The sequence below is a fragment of the Pseudopipra pipra genome, chromosome 26 (genome assembly GCF_036250125.1).
Source record: "Pseudopipra pipra isolate bDixPip1 chromosome 26, bDixPip1.hap1, whole genome shotgun sequence".
NCBI classification, from domain to species: Eukaryota; Metazoa; Chordata; class Aves; order Passeriformes; family Pipridae; genus Pseudopipra; species Pseudopipra pipra.
This window is the reverse complement of record NC_087574.1, coordinates 1,894,385-1,917,164: the sequence shown is the minus strand read 5'-3', so window position 1 is coordinate 1,917,164 and position 22,780 is coordinate 1,894,385. Positions and strand designations below refer to the sequence as shown.

The 22,780-nt window shown below is 56.3% G+C and overlaps 1 protein-coding gene across 2 annotated transcripts; it reads right to left on the bottom strand.

Moving 5' to 3' along the window:
* Positions 1–30: 30 nt before the first annotated feature.
* PLEKHM1 (pleckstrin homology and RUN domain containing M1) lies at positions 31–22,390 on the bottom strand. Of its 2 annotated transcripts, XM_064636597.1 has the most exons (13): positions 22,330–22,390; positions 21,073–21,490; positions 17,197–17,285; positions 15,454–15,701; positions 13,463–14,089; positions 11,937–12,273; positions 9,438–9,678; positions 8,054–8,959; positions 6,479–6,624; positions 6,118–6,311; positions 5,608–5,671; positions 5,017–5,174; positions 31–810 (listed from the first exon to the last, which is right to left on the bottom strand). In XM_064636597.1, exons 3-13 carry the CDS (start codon positions 17,236–17,238, stop codon positions 687–689), a joined length of 3,087 nt encoding a protein of 1,028 aa, XP_064492667.1. In that variant the 5' UTR covers positions 17,239–17,285; positions 21,073–21,490; positions 22,330–22,390; the 3' UTR covers positions 31–686. The 2 variants fall into 2 exon arrangements, with proteins under 2 accessions (XP_064492667.1, XP_064492668.1); XM_064636598.1 differs by lacking the exons at positions 21,073–21,490; positions 22,330–22,390 and adding an exon at positions 20,385–21,004.
* Positions 22,391–22,780: the final 390 nt, after the last annotated feature.

The following is a 22,780-nucleotide window of genomic DNA, read 5'->3' as shown; positions in this document are numbered from 1 at the left end:
GTAGAGAAGGAAACCCCAAACCAGCTTCACTAGTTGTTAAATAAACTTTATTTTTGCACGGGGAGGGGTTAAAGGAAAATAAAATTTCTCCCGAGGATGAGCAGCAGCAGGGGGGAGGAGCAGCCCGTGGCTCTCCCACGGCGCTGGGTGGGCTCTCTGAGCGGGAGATGCTCGGGGTGCCCACGGTCCCCCCCGGGCGCGCAGGTCCCTAAAGGCACAAGTGTCACTCTGTCCCCTCCCTGCGCGGCTCCGTCACCCCGGAGCAGCCCAGCTTGTGCAAAACCCCCACGTAAAAAAATACCAGTTTTTCAGTATCGAACATCTTAAAAAACTAGAGCTTTGATCAACGTCAGTTCTCCGCATCCTTGATTGGAAATCTGGACTGACACCCGGGAAAGCTGCTGGGTTCCACTGGGAGGGGACATTGGCACCAGGAGGGTGGCAGGGAGCAGCACCTGGTTAGTGTGAGGAGGGATGGACCTTTCCACCCGCCCTGCTCAGTCCTGGGTAGGCAGAGGGTCCCACAGGACCGGAGTCCCCATCCCACACTATCCCTGTCCCCAGAGAAGGGCCAGGCGCAGGATGGGCTCCCGGGCAGGGGGTCTGTGCCTCCTGCCATCCCCATCCCTTGGGGCTCATCTGGCTGGATGAGAAGCCGAGGGCAGCGCTGAGGTCGGTGCTGGGGGCTAAAGGCTGGGCTCTGTGCTGGCCTCCAGCCGCTGCTGGTACCGCTGCCGGCGCTCACAGCGCGGGCACGACGTGGCCCGGGCTTGGCAGTCCCGGTGGAAGACGGTTTTGCACTCGCTGCACCTGGGAAAACAGGGAAAAAAACACCCACTGTGTTGGTAACACCAGAGCAAACACCAAACTCCTCCCCAACCAAACCAGGGAACACTTCCCTATCTTGGGGTTCTCTGAGCCCCAGCCTGGCTCTGGCTCAGGAGGAGCCCTGAATGCAGGAGCAGCAGCTGCTTGAGCAAAACCTCCCCCTCAGCAGCTCCGAGCCGGAAGGAGCGTCGTGGGTGCTGCCGGCAGCTGCCAGTGTGGGAGAGAGACCAGTGAGGTTTGAGCTGAGGTTTGTGCCCTGCTCTCACAGCGGGGTCAGCACTGAGCAAAGCTTCAAAGGTGTGACAACCACCCTGGAATAGCAAACCCTGCGACAGCGACCCTGAGGCACCAAACCCTGGACACTGACCCCCTGACACTGATCTCGTGACACCAACCCATGTGGCACCAACACAGCGACACCGACCCGGTGACACTGACCCCAGGACACCAATCCCTGCGATGGCATTGCTGTTGGGGACCCTCTGCTTGCCAGGGCTGGGGGGGCACAATCAGAGACCCCCACCCTGATGGTGGGACCTGCATGTGGCAGGGACACTGTGGGGACACCAGAGCCACAAAGAGGGGACAGAAGCCAGGATGGTGCTGCCCTTGAGGTGGGACGTGTCCTAATTTTTCCCAAATCCAGCTCAGCAGCAGCAGGAATGTGAACAGCCACAGTGACATCCTGCATGGAGCAGCTGGGGGGGACCCCCCAGCTCAGGTGGGGGGTTCAGTGCTGAATCAACAGAACAAATGTCCCCACTACAAGGACTGAGCTCAATTTTTGGGTTGTGATCCCCAGCTCCCCAGTGGCAGCAAAATGCTGCTCAGCCACATGCCAGCAGGGCAGCCAGATTTATCTTTCAGTGTGCAAATACCTGGTGCACAATCCATGTGTGAACGGCACCAAACACCTTAATTCCCCAAAGGATCCGTGGGAGCAGAGCAGCGAAACACCAGCAGTGTCAGGAAAAGGACAATGACATCACAGCCAAGGTCAAATCCTGCTCCTGACAGGAGCTGCAAACCCTGAAGGACTCGGGATAGGGAAAGACTTGTGCATGGACAGGAGGGATTGGGAACGGGAAATATGCATTTCCCCACTGGAATACACTTCTACATGGCCTCTCCAGATTAGCAGCCGTAGTGGCTGCTCCCCGGGGGTGGGGGGGATTTGGGAAGCCGGGGCTGGTTCCAAGGAGAGCTGGCATCTCCTGCCTCCACCTGCCCGAGCCCCGGCGCAGGAAGCGCCTGAGCTGCGGGAGCAGGAGAGGGTCCCGCGCCCGGGGAGGGGGGCGTGTGTCATTGTTTGAGGTGTTGCAGACACATCCTGCGGCGAGTGTTGGTGTGACCCCGGGGCGGGCAGAGGGGCAGGAAGCCGGGTTTAGCTCCGCGAGGACGGCGGTCGAGCCGCTTTCCTGCTGCACAACCTCCTCCTCCTCCTCCTCCGTCGGGTCGAAAAAGAAAGACGTCAACAAACTTCCGAGCTCGGCTTTGCGGGGCACGAGACCTCCAGCCGGCTGCCAGCCGGCTCAGCCACACATACCGGCGCTTTCCAGAGCCTGGCTGCTCTTTTTCCAGGGAAAACGGGCCCCCTGGGGGTGTTGTTTTCTCGATAACGAGCTCGATGCTGTCGCTGCAGCGGGGAGGGGAGTGAGCAGCGCTGCTCAGCCACCTAACACGGGGCACCCACGGATCCTGCTATCCCTGGTATTTTCTGCAGGTTCTGGGAGGTGCTGCTCACTTTTAGGGATTGCCAGGCAAAGTGAGGCCGTGCAGACCATCGGCCTGTGAAATCTCTCTGCCAGGATTTTCCTCAGTGCCAAATAGGATATGACAAGACAAGAGGAAACGGCCTCAAGTTGCCCCAGGGGAGGTTTAGGTTGGATATTAGGGAAAATTTCTTCAGGAAAAGGGTTGTCCAGCCCTGGCACAGCTGCCCAGGGCAATGGTGGAGTCCCCATCCCTGGGGGGATTTAAAAGCTGTGTGGATGTGGCATTTGGGGACATGGGTTAGTGGTGGCCTTGGCAGTGCTGGGGAATGGTTGGACTAGATGATCTCAAGGGGCTTTTCCAACCTGAACAATTACATAATTCTATGAAATAACCATGGAGATGTGGATCTCTCTCCACCTACAATGGAGCAGGCTCCTGGGCTGGAAGGGTTTGATAGTGACTTCTTCAGCAAACCCTGATGGTGGTGGGGATAAACCCCCCTCTACCACCCTCCCCCTGTTCCTGATTCCAAGTTCTGTCCAGCTGCTGCATCCCAAGCCACAGCCGAGCCTGCTGCAGGGCAGGTCCCTGCCTGTGAGGGATGGGAGCTCTTTGGGCAGAGGGAAAATCCCAGTGAGAGCCACTGTCACCCCTGTCCTGCTGGGAACATCCTCAGCCTCTTCCCAGCACATCTTGCAATGCTGCCCATTCGGCTCTTTGTTTCCCAGAGAAGCTGTGGCTGCCCCATCCCTGGAAGTGTTCAAGGCCAGCTTGGATGGGGCTTGGAGCAACCTGGGCTAGTGGAAGGTGTCCCTGCCCGTGTCACAGGGTGGAACTGGATGTTTTTTAAGGTCCCTTCCAACCCAAACCATTCTAGGATTCTATGAAATCCATGTCCAGGCATCCTTCCTCCCCTCCCTGGCTGTAGATGGGGGTAGGACAGTCCCACTGCTGCTTCCCCTTCCCTCCTGCAGCCCCTGGAAGGGGTCAGACTGAATCTGAACGGGAGATGTGCTGGCCAGGTGAGTGAGGCAGGAGCACCTTCCTCCTGCTCCTCCTCCCTCCAGCCCCTTGGCTGCCCACCAAGGCCTTTGCAGGCTGACAGCAAGGTGCTGGTGGCTCTGCATCTTCAATTGTGCAAAGCCACCTGTATTGGTGAGACCTTGGCTCTGTGAGGACGGTCCTCTCCTGCCCCAAACAGCCCCAATTTGGTTCAGATCATCCTGGGGCTGATGGGTCCCATGGGGACACGGGCACGAGGACGTGGGCACCGTGACAATGAGTCCCAAAGGATGGGGGAACCACGAGGACGTCGCTGCCATGACGACACGGGCAGCACAAGGATGTGACTCCCACAAGGACATGGGCACCACAAGGATGTGACTCCCACAAGGACATGGGCACCACGAGGATGTGACTCCCACAAGGACATGGGCACCACGGGGATGTGACTCCCACAAGGACATGGGCACCACGGGGATGTGACCCCCACAAGGACATGGGCACCACGGGGATGTGACTCCCACAAGGACATGGGCACCACAAGACCATGGGCACCACAATATGGTTTCCATGAGGACATGGGCACTACAGGGACGTGGGTACCACAACATGGGCAGCATGAGGATGTGGCTCCACAGGGATGTGGGACATGAGGACATGGCTCCCACAAGGACATGGGCACCACAGGGGACATGGGAACCACCATTTGGTTCCCACGAGGACACGGGCACGACAGTATGGTTTCCATGAGAACATGGGCACCCTGATAAAGTGGGATCCACAATATGTTTTCCACAAGGACATGGGCATTACAAGGATGTGGGGACCATGACAACATGGGCAGCACAAGGATATGGCTCCCACAGGGATGTGGCACGTGAGGACACAGTTCCCACGAGGACATGGGCACCACAATATGGTTCCCACAAGGGTGTAAGCACCACAATATGGTTTCCATGAGGACATGAGCATTACAAGGATGTGGGGACCATGACAACATGGGCAGCACAAGGATATGGCTCCCACAAGGATGTGGAACATGAGGACACGGCTCCCATGAGGACATGGGCACCATAATATGGTGCCCATGAGGATGTGAACACCACAGTATGGTTTCCACGAGGACATGGGCACCACGAGGACATGGGCACCACGAGGACATGGGCACCACGAGGACATGGGCACCACTGGGATATGGGCACCACTGGGATATGGGCACCACTGGGATATGGGCACCACGAGGACATGGGCACCACTGGGATATGGGCACCACGAGGACACGGGCACCACTGGGATATGGGCACCAGGAGGATACACAACCACGTCAGACCCATTCCCAGTTCACCCCGAGGCCACGTGCCTTGGAAGTGCAGACCCCCGAGGGGGACCCAGGGGCCATCTGGGGCTCCTGGCAGAAGCCAGGCCGTGCCCTGGGGTGTCCTGGCTGCAGGGGGTCAGAGGGGGGCTCACCTGGTGGTAGTATCGAACTCGAAGGGGAAGATGATGTCGCTGCTGTTGCAGATCTGGCAGATGAAGCCGCGCTGGGTGCACAGGTCGCAGCTGTAGACGTGGTGGGACGCGAACTGGAGCAGGGACTGCAGGAAGGTCTCGAAGACGCCGTCGGCGATCTGTGGGACAGGGGGGTCAGTGCTCCTGGAGCCCAACCCTGCCGGGTTCGTGCTGGGTTACACCCGTTCTTGGAGCTGCCACGTGAAGGCAAGGCTGTCCTCCAAACACAACCCACACCCAGGTCACAACGGGACCCCGGAAAACTGAGAGCAGCACCCACAGCCTGCCAGGATGGGGCTCCTGGCTTTGGAATCACTGAAAAATCCAACTGTTGGAAAACTCCTGCTGAAGAAGCATCATGTGGTGTCTCCACAGACCCTGGGGTGTCTTCACCAGCAAAATCCCTATGACAAGGCCAGGTTGTACAGTGCTTGGAGCAACCTGGGTTACTGGAAGGTACCCTGCCTGTGGCAGGGCGTGGGACTGGATGGTCTTTAAGGTCCCTTCCAACCCAAACCATTTTGTGATTCTATGACCATGCAAAGCTCTCACCTGCCTCAGATCAGCAACACTGTATTTGTGGGGACACTCCAAGAGGTAATGCCTGTGATCAAGCCTGCAAAGAAGCACAGAGAAAAAGGAGTAGATGGTTTCCACCCCATCTCCAACAGCTTTGGAGCAAGGAGGTGCCTGGACAATGCAGATTCCTGAAGAAAATCACTGCAGAGCCTATTCTTCTATTGTGCCATACATCCCAAATCCTGCCACTGGAAATCGTGTGAGAGCATTTCAAAGCAGGGAGGGAAAAAAGAAAATAAATATCTCATCTATTTTCCCAGGTGTTTCCTGTCCAGCCAGAAGCTCCTCGGCCAGGAAGGTGTTTCCTGAGTCACAGCTCAGTGTGCTGACACAGCCAACAGACGGATAACTCCTTGGGGCAGATGATATGGAGCGAAAAACCAGCCTGAGCCTTGGCAGCACTGCTCTGACGGGGTGAGGAAGAGAACCAGGAGACCACGGGGGTGCAAAGAGCAGGGAATGTCACCCAGAGAGGGCCCTCACCGCTTGCTCAGCTCCTTCAGGGCGCCGCTGCGGCACATGATGAGGTAATCCCCCAGCAGCTTCAGCTGTTCCCTGCTCCGGAGGATCCGCCCCATCCTCTCCACGTGCTCGTAGAGGCTCTCGTTGACCAGCTTCAGGTCGATCAGGGGCTGGTTACGGATCTGGGAGAGGAACTTGAGGGCCTGTTTGCACACCTGGGGCACAGAGAGGGGACAGGTGGGCACGGAGCGAGGAGAGGCTCGGAGAGGGGTCTGGGGCGGGCACCTCCAACCTCGGGGAATGCCCAGATGGACATTCAGGAACCGTGGGCAGATGCCAGAGCGTTTCCCTGCTCCCTGCATGGACCCAGCCCAGGACTCACCCCTCGTTTGGTCAGGTCCCAGTTGTGGATGAGGCGGGAGGGGATCACGGTCTCGTCATCGCGGTGGCAGCTGTCGCAGTAGTAGAGCCCGGAGAAGGCGCAGAGCTTGGGCTTGGCGAAGGAGAAGCCGATCTGCCTGGAGCAGCCTGAGGGGAGCAGGGAATGAGAGGGGACCTGAGCCTGCACCCATCACTGCCAGGACAGGGAGAAACTTTTGGGAGCAGGGAATGGAACAAGTAAGTTTTGGGAAGGGTGGGGGATCAGCTGAAGCACTTGTAGGATGTTCAGTGTGATGTTCCCCAGGCCCTTCCCCATGATGGTCCGACAGGCACCACTTCACTTTTTCTGCATAAAAAGAAGGCTGGACAATCCCTGAACCCACTGTTATCTATCAAGTGGTTCAATTGTTTGGGTTGTTTGTTCTTTTTTTTTAGGAAAAGTGAATTCTGGAAATATCCCACCTGCTGCCCCATTACCTCCACCAGTGGCTTTGCCCTATTTTACCTTCACTCAGCCCTTTTCTTTCCTGCTGCCGTCATGGGGTCCCCAAACCTCATCTTCCAGGGATGAAGTTAGGATGGATTAACCCCAAATCCCCTTTATTATAGCAGTGGGGAATCCATCTTGGCTTTGATACCCCACCTCACACTCTGGGGTGTCTGGAGCTCACCCCTCAAAAACATTCATGGAGATCATGTGCTGCTTATTGCTAATTACCCTGAGATGGAAGGGAACACATCCCAGGCTGGGAGTGGGGTGAAAGCAGGGCAGGCAGATCCCTAAAGAAAACCTACACATAAAACCTGGAAATTTGTCTTTTTGGCTTGTTGCTTCCATCTGTTGGGAGGTAGAAGATGCAGGACAGAGCCTGGAGGGAAAGGCAGAGACCAAACAGACCAGAAAAGAAATATATATGAAAAAAAAGGAGAGGGATTAAAAGAAAAAAACCCAACCTGCTGGAGGGTACAAGAAATATAATTGAGGCAGGAGAGAAATCTGAAATTTAATTAACTTAGCGAGGTAAAGAGCAAATTATACCTCCTGTGAAGGTCAGTGAGGGTGCCACCAGCATTGCCCCGTGTGCCAAGAGGCGTCAGGGGAAGGGTAAATGATTGTTTTGCAAAATCAGCTTGTCACACCCATTGCAATCCCTGCTCCTCTGCTGCCTTACTGGAAAAACTGCTCTTGATTGCACTTTCCCCACAGGCTGCGGCCTCAAAATGCCCAGGAAGAGTCCTGGGCCTGTGGTCCAGCTAAGGTTGCTTCAATCCCAGTTCCTGACTGTCTGTACCAAAAGCATCTTAAATGGGAGCCCAGCAGCATCCCAGTTGGAGCTGGGCAGGGGTGGGATGGGGATTGTGCCCACAGGACATCAAAGGTCCAGCTGGGGACGTGAAACTCCACTGAGAGGCTTTAGTGGTTTGGATGAGGAAACCACTTCCATCCCTGGAAGTGTCCAAGGCCAGGTTGGACTGGGCTTGGAGCAACCTGGGCTAGTGGAATGTGACTCTGCCCATGGCAGGGGGTGGGATGAGATGGTCTTTCAGATCCTTTCCAATCCAAACCAAACTGTACCTGCACAGATGAAGCTCTGAGAGTCCAGGCCCTTCTCCATGGGGATGGCCACCAGGTACTGCAGCAAGAAGCCGTTTTCCTTCACGATGTTCTTCAGGACGACCTGGGAGTGCCCATCCAAGCTCCCACCCAGTGTCAGTGCCTCCTCTGCGCTCTCCAGGTAGGCCATGAGGGCCCTTCGGACCAACAGCCTCCACGAGGCTGCTTCCTCTGCGTTCTCAGCCTGCAGCTTCAGCACAGCCTTGGAGGTGATCACCTTGAAGAACGCGGGTCCCCCCAGGCTCGTGTCCGGGAGGATGTCCTGGATGGTCTCTATGCCGTAACTGTTGCTTAAAATTTTGTCATTGTTCCTGATTTTAAAGCACTTCAGAGTTTCGAGGGACAGGGAAAAAATGAAAGGGACCCAGGTTTTGTCCAGGTCCATGTACAGAACAGCCTCTTTTATCGCATCCAGCTCCGGCTCGTGGGCTGGAGTCCAGTCCAAGCTGTTCCCAGGCACGTCGCTGTGCTGGAGAGCACTGGAGTCCCCCTGGATGGGCTGGGCTTCACCTCCATCCTCGGAATACTCCAGAGTCTCCCACTCGTCCTCCTCCAGCTGTGGCCGGCACTTGTGCAGCGCCTCTCGGATCCTGTCCAGCCAGTCCTCGGCCTCATCCCGGGAAGGGGCTCGGAGGTAGAGCTTCTTCCCCAGGAAAACCAGCTCGAAGCGGCCGTCGGAGTGTGTCAGCGCCAGGGACTCGCAGCGCAGCAGGGAGTAGCTCTCCACACAGATCCGATCCTCGTGGTCCAGGAAGAGCCGGAGCTCCAGCGGCGACAGCTCGCAGAAGAACTCCTTCCAGATGCCCATGGCTCCCCTGCGCTCCAGGCTGCCCAGCTTCAGGAGCCCTCGGAAAGGGTTGGAAAGGCCTGGGGGAAGAGATGTCTCGGTTTAACCGAAAAAGGGGAAACCAGGAGAGAGAGAGAGAAAAGCCAAGGGGGGCTCAAAGCAAGCAACCCAGAGGCATGGCATCTTAGAGAGCCTGTCCTGGAGGATGCTGGGATGGGGCAGGAGTTGACAGGACCTTGGTCTCCACCATTCGTCCACCTGCACTTGGGTTTCTGTCCACCTGCATTTGGGTTTTGAGGCTGAGAATGAGTGGGATGGCATAAAGAAAAGGTGTCCTGAGGGTGGACAAACCCTCTCCCCCTAAAACACTTCCCACCAGAGCCAATCATGGGCTCAGCAATGCCTTGGGAAGCTGCTCCATTGTCTTCTGTGGCTCTTAGTGCTGCCACCAGCTCACACCAGCCAACAGCTGCTGCCCAAACAGCCCATCATGACCCAGGATAATCCCTGAGCACTGCCCAGGGCAGGCACTGGATGGAAGCAGGAGGTGGCACGTACCCATCTGCCGGCGGTGCACCACACTGAAGCCCTTTTGCTCCCGTTCTGGGGACATTTTGGGTTTCCCACTCTCCGAGGAGGGCACCGAGAGCCTCTCCAAGTCAAGGGCACTGATGAGCCCCGGGGCCAGCCCCTCACTGTCCCCCTCGGGCCCGAAGCCGTTGGTGTCAGCTGTGCTCCCACTGCTCTCTCCTGGGGAAGGTCTGTAGAAATCATCTTCTGAGATCCAGCTCTTTCTTTTCTGTTAAAAAATTAAATATAGTAATTATCAAACTCATCGAACACCCTGTGCCCCTCAAACACACATGTCCACAAAGATCCCTCCTCAGGGGCTGCTCCTGCACAGACCAAATCCAGGCACTGATGTGTGGGATCCAGTGGGAGGTTCCTCTGCCCATGGCAGGGGAGTGGAACAAGATGAGCTTTAAGGTCCCTTCCAACCCAAACCGTTCCATGATTCTCTGCTGGCCATTCCCAGGAGGATGGCTCCCCCTGCTCCCTCCAGTCAGGGAATGCTCTGTGGGACTGTGTCAACAGCTGGGAAATACTGGGATTCTATCCTGGTGGGATTATAAAGTGCAAAATCAATCAGTTCTCTCCCCCTAAAATCACTGTGGAGGGAGAGCACATTCCCTGCAGTGACCACAGGCATTTGGATTGTTCTGATGGAGGGTGGGATTCCAGCCCTGCCATGGAACAGCATGAGCTTGCCTGGAGCAGCAGCACCAGCCATGTTCCAGGAGGAGCAGGGATGGGGAGAGGTACAGAGAAGCTGTCCAGGATGAAATATAAGACCTGTGGCTCACAAACACTTGGCCTGAGCCATGCAGGGAAAAAATAAAGCAGGGAAGGCAGAAGAAACCTTTGTCTGCTATGTCAGGAGGGGATGAGACCCATGGGCAGAAGAAAACATGGCTGTAACTCCTCCAGGAGTTCTTCTGGCTACAAGAATCACAGAATCATTAAGGTTGGAAAAGCCCTCCAAGATCACCAAGTCTAACCTGTGACTGATTCCCCCTTGTCAACCAGACCAGAGCACTGAGTGCCACGTCCAGTAATTCCTTGCACACCTCCAGAAATGGGGATTCCACCACCTCCCTGGGCAGCCCTTTCCAAAGCCTGACAACCCTTTCAGTGAAGAAATTCCTCCTGAAAGGAGCAAGGTTCTGGGACAAGGTCCCTGAACAAACAGCAGTAGGAAAAAACCCAGCTCAGTGCCCTGGCACGAGGGAGCAGCATCCCTACACTCAGGGCTGCATCCCCACCAGGAATGTCCTCTGAACTTCCCTTCCCAGCTTTCCAAGAGCCTTTTATCCTGAATAACAAGGTAAGTGACAGCACAAGAGCTGTCACCACCCTGTGGGAGGATCACGGGGGAAGGGGGTGGGGGTGCAGCTCCTGCAGCTCCCGGCTTACTCCCGGGGCAGGAATGCAGGTTGCTCCGTGAGTCATGGGAGAGCAGGGGGAATTTCCTGTTGACACAGTATGTTATACATAGATTAGGTCAAACTGGCTCAGGGCCACGAGGAAGCAGCGGAAACGGGATAAGCAGGAGGGAACTGAAAGGAGCAGAGAGCAGGAATGGTGTGGGGGAGTATGAGGTATATCTTAACCTCACCAGGGTGGAAAGGATGGGAACCAGGATGGAAACAATGGGAACCAGGACGGAAAAGTCAGTAACAAAATAGACAGAGGACGAGGCTGTTCAAAGAGTTTCCTAAAAGCAAAAGCGAGTGGATGTGGCTCAGCTCCGTGGGGCTGCAGGGGAAATCCGCCGCTGCTCGAGCCCAGCACCCGGGAATGCCATCCCACTCTGGGAACAGATGTGCTGCAGGAGGGTGTTTCCGCTGGGAAACTACTTTATTTCCTGTCCAGTCAACCCTTTTCCTCCTCTTACATGGACCATAAAGGAAGAAAAGTCCCCATGAGAACCTCAGTTCCTGGGCTGTTTTATCTCTTGCACACAGCCCATGGCCAGATTTGTGTGAGAGCTCATCCCTCTCCAGATATCCTTAACAAACTTCCTGCTGCACCCGCTCCTGGAGAGGGATGACTGACAGGCCAGGCAGGCGTTCAAAGGCTTTGGTGTCTCTTTTACCAGAGAATACAGACTTTGATCCAATTTCTCCCAGAGCAGCTGCATGGATACTACTCCATGGAGTCCAGGAAGATGCCTGTGGAGTGGGGAGTATCACTGGCAACCAAGTGGGAGCAGCACAGAAGATGGGAGTTTGGAGAAATCCATTTCTGGAAGTGTTTAATGCCAGGTTGGGTGGGCTTGGAGCAACCTGGTCTAGTGGAAAGTGTCCCTGCCCATGGCAGGGGGTCAGAACTGGATGATCTTTAAGGTCCCTTCCAACCCAAACCATTCTGAGATTCCCTAATTCTATGAAACCGCTGCCTCCTCAAAAAACCGTCATGAGTTTTGTTTTTCCTTTTCCATTAGGTCAGGGAGCAACACACCAAGGAGCTGGGAAGGGAAGGAGCTGTAAGACCTACCGGACAGCCCAGCAGGGGAGAGAGCAGGTACTCGGCCGTGGGACTCCGGACTGCCAGGCTGCCCTCGCCGCTGCCGCGCTCCCCTCTGCTTGGACCGTCCCTCCGTGGGGCTGGAATGCTGGCTGTGCCACCAGCATCTCCCTCCTCATGGCTGGTGGGTGCCGTGTCACCTGTTGGAGCGGAGCTGTTGGTGCCGGGGGGTGGTTCCTGGTGCGCTCTGGGGGTCGGTGCCGGGGGGCCCGCGGGTGGCCGGGGGGAGCAGCCCAGCACGCCGGGGACCAGCCGCCCCTCCGGAGCCTCCGGGCTCGGCCGGGCTTTGCTGAACTCGGACAACACCCTTGAAAGGGAAAAATGATTGGTTTGAATGCAGCTGCAATGGCCAAAACCTGTAAACCCCCCCCAGTTATTGTAAATTATAACCGTGTAAAAAGGGCTCGGCAGCACTGCCGTCCTCCACGGGCTGGCAGCACGGTGTGGCCGGAAAATCCCAATGATGCCAACAGAAAAATGTGGGATTTGTGCCCCACAGAGCAGTGTCAGCCCCATGGCACGGCAGCAGGACCCTGCCTGCAATGGGAGCATTCCCCAGTTACACACATTAAAGGGGTTTGATTCCATGGATGCAGGGAGTGCTGGGTGCTCCCACAGCCCCAGCCCCACATACAGCTCCTGGATGCAAATCCAGCCTTGGACCATGTGCCAAATTTCAACTGTTTTCGTTAATGAGCAATTAATAGTGGAGCCTGGCCAGAGGAGTGGCTGTTCCCATGGCCTCACTTCACTGCCAGCCCCAGAATCAAACCAGCCCAAGATTAAAACTTGAAACAGCATCTCCATCATGAGTTTAATCCAATCAAGGCAGGTTCTTCCAGGACCTTTGGAAGATGCAAAATCCTGAAAGTAGGGAATGATGCTGTTATAGATGGGGGAGCATAGCCTGCAGCTCTAAACCCTCCTGAAGACCTTCACTGGGAAGAGGCATCATCCCGAGGCTGGGCTCCCTCAGAGTCACATTTTAAAGGTGGTACGGAAAATATTTGCTGACTACTCAGAGCTTATATAACCCTGGAAATCTTTGTGCTGGATGCTCGGCAGGAATAAATCACAAGGATGACAAACCAACAACCTCCCTCCTCTGAATGATCTGCAGAAGCTGCAAATTATAACCCTCCCTGTGACCAAACTCATTTCTTTCCCCTCACGGAAAGCCCTGGAGCAACCCCCAGCATGCACCAGGGAGATGTGACATTCCTGAAACCAGGGAGCAGCATTTTTCTGACGTTTCTGCCCTGCTAAAGAGGACACACACAGACTTCAGTGGCCACGAGCTCATTTGCAGTGGCAGCAGGGGCTCAGTGAGCTGTGCCGAGTGGTTTGTAAAAACAACGAAGGCCCTTTCCAGGAGGAAAAAAACAGCTTGTGAAAGAAAAACAGGGAGAAAGGCTTCCTTCTTATAGAGAGAAAATAATGAGAGCCCAGAGAGGGTTAAAAATCCCCTTGGAGAGGAGAGCTGGGGCAGGACTCACTCTTGCAGTGACCTGTCCAGGTCCTCGGCGGTGGCCGTGCCCAGGTCGGAGTCGCAGGACAGCGGCTCCTCGCTGCGCTCGGGGCTGCGGGCACAGGGGGCCGGTGGGATGCTGTCCGAGCCCAGGCTGGAGGAGAGCTGGGACGAGCTCGTGGTGTTCAGGCTCAGCGAGGACGATGTGAGCTTGATCTTGCTGCTGGCTTTGCCGATGGGCAGCATCGAGGGCTGGATCTCGATCTCGTCCGACCCCGACGACTGCGAGATGGAACCCAGCGACGCTTTCCTGCGGGGCTCGGCTGTGAGGGGCTCCAGCAGCTCCGAAACGGGACACAGACCCGACAGGGACAGGGGGGTGATGGTCCACTCATTCAGAACTGCTGATTTATAGGACAGCTCGAAGGTTAGGGACGATAAACCCTGCAAGTAGCAGAGGAGAAACTCGCACTCCTCGGCATCCAGGAGCAGAGCGGGCGCTTGGTAGTACTCGGACAGCCGGGAGCGATCCCGCAGGAGCAGCTTCAAGTAACACTCCATGAGCCCATCATTCAGTGCCAGCCTCAGCCAGGCACGGCAGCGACCCACGTCTGTGTTGATAAACATGAGCTGTTCCAGCTCCGAGACAATATTCCTGGGAAAAAGGAGGACAAAGGACAGAACAGGACGTGAGCGGCTCCGTTTAGGTCCATCATGGGGCAGAGGAGAAGCAAAGCCTCCATCAGGAACTGCCCAACCTCCTCTGCTATGGGGAGTTTAGAAGCTGGGATAAAACAGGCTGTGGAAAATCTCTTTCCTTCATGGAAAATGTGGTTTGCCATGGAGAAAAGTAGCTCCCGAATGCCCCAAAGCTAAATGTGTTGGTAAGGATCCAAGGCAGCCCTTGGGTGCCTCGGCTTCTCCTCTCTCTGGCTGGAGGCATCTCCCACCCATTGCTTGCCCTGGACCAAGGATGCAGAGGGGGGAATTCCTGCTGTCCCTGCATATTAGTGGGGTTTGTGCTGGCTGGATCCTCTTTGGTGACAACCACGTGTCTAAATCCTCACTTCAAATTTAAAAGCAGCCAAAACACAGTGAAAACTGCTGTGGCAGCCCCAAAAAAACAACCTGGCTTGGGTCGAGCTCCTCAAGCAATCTCAGCCTCTGGAATTCAACTGTTCTTCCCTAAGATCCAACAGCGACACCACGGTCCCTGGATCCTGCCTGCTCCCAGCTCACACCAGCACCACAGACACCTCAAAAACCAGGGCAAAAGTTTTGTAAGACTTCTTTTTTAATCTGTCTCTCAAGACAGAAGAAAAAAACCTTCAAAGGGCACAAAAATATCCCCTGTAGAATGTGAAAGAATTATTTTCATCCACTCTTTCATAATTCAGGAGTCAGTGAGGGAGCTGGATGAGGCTTTCAGAACAATTTGTGTGGGGGCTGTTATTTACTGTGGGAGAACTTAGCTTAGGGAGTGGCTCAGAAAAACCCCAGTAAATAGTAGTCACCCAGAGAGACCTCCTCGAAGGCTGCTGGGATGTGGGGAAACAGGGCCAACCAGCCCCAGTAGATCCAGGTCAGGAGAGAGACCAGATCCCTGCATGTGCATCCCATAAACAGCTGCTGCCAGACACCACTGCAGTCACTGGGGTTCCACGGGGGACCTGGAACCACCACATACAGCCTGGCACCCAAAAATAAATAGAAAGGGGTGTGTCTTCACAATTTCATCCCTCAACTGTTTGGGGACATCAGCTCACCCCCAGCACACGCTCAGAGGGGCCACAGGGGGCCCAGCCCTCTCAGCACCACAGGGGCTTCGCTCTCCTACCTCCAACCCCCCAAACCCCTGTGAGGGTGCCTCTTCCCCAAACTGAATGGACTGAGCATGCAGGATGGGGTAGAGATGCATTGAGCCATCCTGCTGTCCACCTATTCCCTGAATTTTACTGCACCAAAGACAAGGGATAAACGCGAGCGCGCAAATCCCTTTCAGCAGCAACAGGCACTCACCGATGGGTGATGCTCTTCAGCAGGCCCCAAAAGGCTGGCTGGGGAAGGGGTCCTCGACCCCCTGATTTCTTCCCTTTCCCCCCAGTCTGTGCCTTGATGTGCTTGGCCTTCAGCCCATGCACAAAAACAGCTTCCAGGGCGCTGCAGAGCGTGTTGGCATTGCCGTCATCGCTGGTGACGACGGCGTCCGAGCTCACGTACTGCTTCTGCAGAGCCTTGATGGCATTCACCAGCTGCTTCTTGATCAGCTGAAAGGCAGGAGGTGCACGTTTGGATCATAAAAAGAAAACGATTAGGAAGGTTTTCATGTAAAAGGGCTCAAACCCAGCAAGGCTCATTCACAGCAAAGCACCACGTGATTCCTGCCTCCTCCTTTGCAGTGGCTGAACTGGGAGCGTTGCAGCTGAACTGGTTGAGCTGGGGTCTCACACTGTTGACATTACAGTTCGTGTAGCTTATTTTGTTAAAAAAATAATAATTAATGCAATTTTGTGGTGTTTCAGAGCTGGGGTTGCTTTTGGAGCATGTGGTGCTTCCTCTGCAGGCAGCAAATGGCTTAAGGGGGTAGGGAAGGCACTTTCTTGGGGGAAACACGAGGATTAAGTAAGTGTGGGTGAGAAAGGAGAAGCTCAGAGGAGGGAACAGAGCCCCTGAGCTCGTGCAGGTCAGCCCAAGCAGCATGTGACATGTGACACGCTGACGGGTCCCACCAGCAGAAATCAAAGCCATCGACCTCGCTGGCCGTGCTGGTTAAACCTCGGGCACTGCTGGGATGGGGCCCCAAAACAGAGGGGTTTGGAAGGACACCGGGGTTCAGCTCCTGCCTTTGAAGAGACTCAGCAGGTTCTGAAGCTGGAACTTGGGATTTTTACCCTCCAGCAGCTTTGCTTCCCTTTCCCACCAGTCAAAAGCAGGAAGTTCAGCGAACTTTACGCTGGTGGAAAGGATTTTTTTCCTCATGCAGCTGAGCCTGGGTGTCTCAACCAACCTTATTTCAAATCCAGGTTGTGTTTACAAGCAGGCACTTGGAAAACACCACAAATTCCTCTGGGGCCCCACCATGTTTCAGCATCAGGCAGCATTCCAGGCAAACGCTGAACATTCCCTGACCAGGGCTTGGGCAGACTTTGATTCGAGCCTGGGTTGGCTGCACAAACCCATATTAAATTTCCAGCCTGGGATATTTTTTTCAGCATCTAAATAAGATTTCCAGCAGCTGGAGCTCAAGGACAACAGTGGGGGGAGTGTGTCCCTTATTGGGGTGCTGTTTTCCAGCTGCCCCCCAGGTCTGCTGGCCCAAGGAAGGAGCACCACGGGCTGAGAGGATTAAAGAGTGCAAATGATTTTATCAGCCACACATGGAGTCATCCTGCTGTGGGATGAACTAAACACTCAGGTTTAACTGCTGCTGTTGATATTGTTAAAGGTGTTTAAACTCCCAAAGCTGGGTGAAGAGACCCCAAACTGGGGGGGTGACAACATCCCTTCGCCCAGGTATCAGGGCTGAGCACCTTCCCTGCCCCACCCATGTGGGGTCTTGCAAAGCCCTGGTGTGACTTTAACCCACACACACTTTATTTCCTTTAATCCCCCTGCCCAGACAACCCATCCCAATCCCAATATAAACCATCCCAATCCCAGCTGGCAGCACCCACAAGTCCTACCACGTCCCCAGCAGTGACTGGAGTTGCACTGGGCAGCACCTGGAGCTGTGTGGGGAGCACTGGGGCGGGTCTGGCTCACCTGTATGGCTTCCTTGGGATCATCGAGGTGGCTGGAATGCATCTCCACTGCTGCCGCTCCCGGTGCCGGGCGCTGCCTTCACATGTCACCTGGGGATGAGGAGGAGATGTCTGAGCACCCAGTGGGGTCACACCTGACTCACCTGCCAGCTGAAGGGCTTCTGGTGCCACGCAAAAGGGGTGGATCATGCACTGAGGAATTCTGCAGGTGCTCATGGCCAGGATGCTGCTGGATCCGAGCTGGGAGTGAGCTACGACCTCATGAAAAGGTACCACACTTTCCAGGGACCAGGAGAGTTTTGGGCAAAACAGAGCATGGCCAAGAGCCTGGGAGGGAGTAATTAACCCCTGCGAGGTTCCAGCAGGCAGTCCCCAGGCTGGGTGAGCTGCCAGGCAGGTCCAGCCAGCAGCACCACACGCAGGGCAAGGGACGGCTGCCCCTCTCCCTGTGTCACCTGCAATGCCTGAGCCTGAAGGATGGCACCCAAAAACCATGGGAGTGGCATGAGGTGGCCTGGACAAGGGGGTGTCACCCCCTAGCAGGCTGTGGGAAGATATGAAGAGGAGGAGGAGGAGCAGCAATGCTGCTGCCCAACCCAGCTGGGACAGACTCTCTGGGCACAGAGCCATCTGGGAAGATGGGAAGGAATCATGGAATCCCAGAATGGCTTGGATTGGAAGGGACCTTAAGGACCATCCAGTCCCACCCCCTGCCATGGGCAGGGACACCTTCCACTAGCCCAGGTTGCTCCAAGCCCTGTCCAACCTGGTCTTCGACACTTCCAGGGATCCAGGGGCAGCCACAGCTTCTCTGGGCAACCTGTGCCAGGGCCTCCCCACCCTCATGGATAAGAATTTCTTCCCAATATCCAATCTGAATCTCCTCTTTTAGTTTAAACCCATTCCCCCTTTTCTTGTCACTTGTCTGCCTGTGTAAAGTCACTCTGCACCTTTTTTATAAGCCCCTTTAAGCACTGGAAGGCTGCAGGTTCTCCATGAGGCTGATAAATCCCAGGACTTTCCCACTCCAGGGGGTGCAGATGCCAGGGCTGCTCTGAGGCTTTGGTGGGAGACAGAGAAAAATCAGTGCCCTCCCACTATGGGAAACCCTGGAAAACCAGATGTGAGCAGGCAGTGGCAGCCTGGCTGGGTCACCTGCCACTGCAGGGGGTTTGCAGACAACAAGGGACCTTTGACTTCTGACTCTTGGCTTCCTGCCCTGTTCCTCTCTGGGAGCCATTTGCCGAAACCGAGCTGTCCCTGGAGCCCCTGAGGGCAGAACACGTGGCTGTCAGAGAGACACCCATGGCACAGCTGGATCCCTGACCAAAAACCATGGATCCCAGCATGGAAAAGGGTCCAAGAGCTGCTCCAGCATCTGCTATGGCCCGAAGTTTCCTAAGGATGTGAGAGGTTGGAGGAGGAATTTATTCACAGAATCCCAGAATCCTTCGGGTTGGAAGGGACCTCAAAGTTCACCCAATCCCACCTTCCACTAGTCCAGGTTGCTCCAAGCGCTGTCCAACCTGGCCTTGGACATTTCCAGGGACGCAGCAGCCACAGCTTCTCTGGGCAACCTGTGCCAGTGTCTGACCTCTCTCCCAGGGAAGAATTTCTTGCCAATATCCCATCTAACCCTGCCCTTTGGCAGTGGGAAGCCATTCCCTCTTGTCCTATTAAGCCATTCCCTTAAGTTGGAATCACTTGACATCCAAGAGAAGGGGAACCCAGCACTGGCCACAGGGTTGGATATTCCCCTGGCAGACAATGGCCTTGGAATGGGCATCGATGTTTTTAGGTTTTATTTCCAAGCCAACACAAAAATCCCAGAGCTTTCCCTGAGCAGAGCTGACGACATCAACCTGCCCCTCTCCTGCCAAGCCTGGGCAGAACTGTGCTTTACTGAGCAGCTCCTACATGGCCATGGCCACTCCCAAGGGCAGTGGTGCTCCAAATCCAGAGCAGTTTAAACCCAGAGCAGCCCAAATCCAGAGCAGTTTAAATCAGGAGCAGCCCAGACCAAGAGCAGCCCCTGCAGGTACCCCACCAGCCACTGGTGCTGGGAGCAGCAGGACAAGAGCTCTTTGGGGCCAAACTCCGGATTGATCCTCAGTGTCTCCAGAGTTCACAGGCAATTTCAGAGAAAAGGAAACTGTTTTTGCCACAACTTGTCATAAGATTTCCTCCCTTTGAGTTGCAACACAGAAATGGGAGAGTGCAGGGATTACAGGGAAGTTGACCTCTGGCTCAAGAGGCTGCTGGGGTGTTTGGGGAGCGAGGCAACCCCTAAGTGGCAGCAGTGGTTGATAAGGACAGCAGGGAGCCATCCCCATCTCTGCCCTCCATCCAGGAGGCTCAGGCTCCTTGGGGCTGGACAAACTCTGCCCCTTTTCCCACCACATCCTGCTACACCCTGTGAACAAGAGACACATCCCACCTGAGACACTGAGGGTGGGAGAAGACCCAAGGGTGGGCATAGGGTAGCATTTCTCATGCCCAGACAGGCAGCACAGGTGTTTCAGCTCCAGGACTGCAGCCACCACCCCTGCTCTTGGCATTGGCCACCCTGACATCCTGAGCTGGTCACAGGGAAAGGGATGACAGCGGTGGTTTTGCAAAGACCTCCTCTTAAGTTTTACAAAGACCTTGCCTAAGTTTTACAAAGCGAGTGTTATTCCCCCAAAAGACATGTTCCTTTGCCAGCATCACCTCCTCCAGCAACTGCAGGAGGTAAGACACTGAGGGCACTCGCCGCCTTCACCACAGGACTCTCCACTCCCACCACGACCAGTCCGACCAGTTTGTTCCAGCGCCACGAATCCACGCGGCACCACTTATGTTGGGACAACATTTTCCTGAATAATGAGTGCAAGGAACCAGCTCCAAGGTGGATTTCACCCAAGACTTGTGCTGGGAGGAAATTGGGGAACACAGGGAAATCGGATCAGCAGCCCTGGCACTGGCTCTAGAAGGAACCAGGGGGCTCTGGAGCACTACCAGGCAGATCCTGGAAAGCCACGGCTGTTCCCTGTGATCTTGAAGGCACAAGAGACGGGATGGATGTGCAAACACAGACAAGCCCATCTACAGCAGAGAAAACCCACGAGGTTTCCCAGCAGTCACCACCCCCGCAGCTCGAGTGAAAATCAAACAAGTGAGGAACAGCCCCAGAGAAGGAGTTTGACCTACCGAGGAGGAGAGACACTGGTGCAAGGGCAGAGCTGCTGCTTTCCCAAACTGCTGCAAAACAGCCAGATTCTTTGGGATTCTTGCTGGAATCAAGCCTTGTGCCAGCAGAGGCAGAGCCCCCCGTCCCAGAGCTCGGCTCCTCAGTCTCCCAAGAAGTGAGTTATAAATAAACAGCAGGTCACTGCCTGTGCTCAGCGGGTGGAAAACAACAGCCCACGACGGCGGCGTGAGCTGGTGACTCAAGGCCTGGACACGGGGCCAGTCATTTTCCAAGCACGAGGGCCGTGCCAGTCACCTTCTGCCCCAGGACATGGGGGCTCTGACGGGATGGTGGGTCCAAGGGCCAATGTGGGGACAACCTGTCCTCCCACCCAGCTCCTGCATTCCACCCTGGCCACGCTAAAAACACAAGCTGAGCCCAGGCAGAGGCAGCCTGGCAGCAGGGGAGGCAGCTGGCATGGCTGGTGAGGTGGCTGGGTGGAGGATAAAACCCCTTGGAAACAGGCTGGCAAGGGTTAAGGCTGGGCAGATCACCCTCATGGTCTGACTTTGGTTCCTTCCCTGAGCCCAGCCTGGCCTGAGGCAGCACTGCTGTGACTCCCAGGGCAGGAACACAGGCCTGGCATGAGGAACAGGTCCATCACACCACCCTCATCCCCACGGAACCATCTCCTCGCAGCTCACAAACCTGCTGGTGGCCAGGGAAGCGTCGTCGCTGATGAACCCTCCGAGTTCTGCCCCACAGGCACCCAGGAGCAGCCGGGGCAGGAGGAGCAGCCACTGAGCTCCCAGCCTGGATGGTGAGACTGTGTTTCCCAACACTCCAAACCGGGAATTCCCTTCAACCTGTTGCCTACTCCTGCACCAGGCTACAATTTGCCTGAGCTGCAGGGAGAGCTGGAGTTGATTTTCCAAGGGAGCCGCCGCGCAGGGGCGAAGCAGGTTCTGAAACCCCCACCGTGTCGAGGCAAGGTGTTCCCAGATTTAATACTCCCAGTTTTCGTGTCCCTTTGGATTCCCGGCGCTGGAGTTTCCCAGTTGGTTTTCCCGGTGCCATCCGGCGCAGCGGGGGGTTCGCATCCGTGGGGATGGGACACAGGGGGTCACTGGAAGGGAAGGCAACAAGGAGACGACTTTTTAAACTCTGTATTTTCACAAGAACTACCCAGAGCTGGTCACTTTCAGTGAAAAACCCGTGGTTTATTGAGGATGGAATGCCTGATAAACCAGGGAAAGCTGCAGGGATCCCACAGGCAGTGGGATCTCGGGCTGGTGGAGGAACAGGCCGAGAGGTTTGGGGTGTCAGTGCTGGCAGGAGGGGACTGAGGACCAGGCACCAACCTGCTGTGGAACCCCACAGGGGTGCACCTGACCTGCTGCCACCCCACCCTAACCCTGACCTGTGTGGGGCCTGGCACGGGTGGGCTGGGGGGAGATCGGGCCCTGCCCAGGGAGATGCAGGCAGGGCTGGTGTGGGGAAGGGTCAGTGGCCGTGGGGAGCTGGAGGGGGGCAGTGTTTGCTTGCACCACTCTGCACCCCCTCACCCTGCGCCCCATCAGACACCTCATCACTTTGTACCCCATGGCCCCCATCACCTGCACCCCTCGTCAGATCCCTCCCTGCACCCCCTGTCAGACACCGATCACCTGCACTCCCTGTCAACCCACAATCACCCTGTCAGATCCCCACCACTCTGTGCCCCTTGTCAGACCCCTCACCCTGTGCCCCCATCGCTCTGTACCCCTTGTCAGACCTCAATCACCCTGCACCCCTTATCAGACCCCCGCTCCCCGCACGCCCCGTCTGCACCGCACGGGCCCTCCCCTGCACCCCACGGACGCCCAACACCCCGCACGCCCCGTCCGCACCCCAACACCCCTCACGCCATGTCAGACCCCCCTCACACCGGCCCCCCGTTCCCCCCCCGCTCCCGCCCCCCCTCACCGGCTCCGCGCCTCCGCCCGGGGAACCCGGAAATGCCGGGAGCGCGCACGTCCCGCCCCTCGTGACGTCACCGCGCAGCCGGGCCACGCCCCTCCCGCCTTCCCGCGGGCACCGCGCGGGGGCGCGCGCGGGCACCGGGACGGGGCCGCAGGGACACGATGGGATGGGATGTCCTGAGCTGGGAGGGAGCGCAGGGAGCGTCCGCTCCGACCCCTGGCCCCGCACACACACCCCAGCAATCCCACCCTGTCCCTCAGAGCGTTCTCCAAACCCTCCTGGAGCTCTGGCAGCCTTGGAGCCGTGCCCACTGCCCTGGGGAGCCTGGTCAGTGCCAACCACCCTCTGGGGGAAGGACCTTTTCCTGAGGTTCAACCTGACCCTCCCCTGGCACAGCTCCAGCAGTTCCCTGGGTCGTGTCACTGACCACAGAGAGCAGAGATCGGAGCTGCCC

Bases quoted from the DNA above. Each gene is read 5' to 3' on its own strand.
- PLEKHM1 (XM_064636597.1), bottom strand. From the start codon at position 17,238: ATGCATTCCAGCCACCTCGATGATCCCAAGGAAGCCATACAG. The intron at 14,090-15,453 runs GTGAGTGCCTGT...CCTTTTTCCCAG, and splicing joins CTGAAGAGCATCACCCATCG to GAATATTGTCTCGGAGCTGG. The intron at 12,274-13,462 runs GTGAGTCCTGCC...TTCCCTTTCAAG, and splicing joins CTGGACAGGTCACTGCAAGA to GGTGTTGTCCGAGTTCAGCA.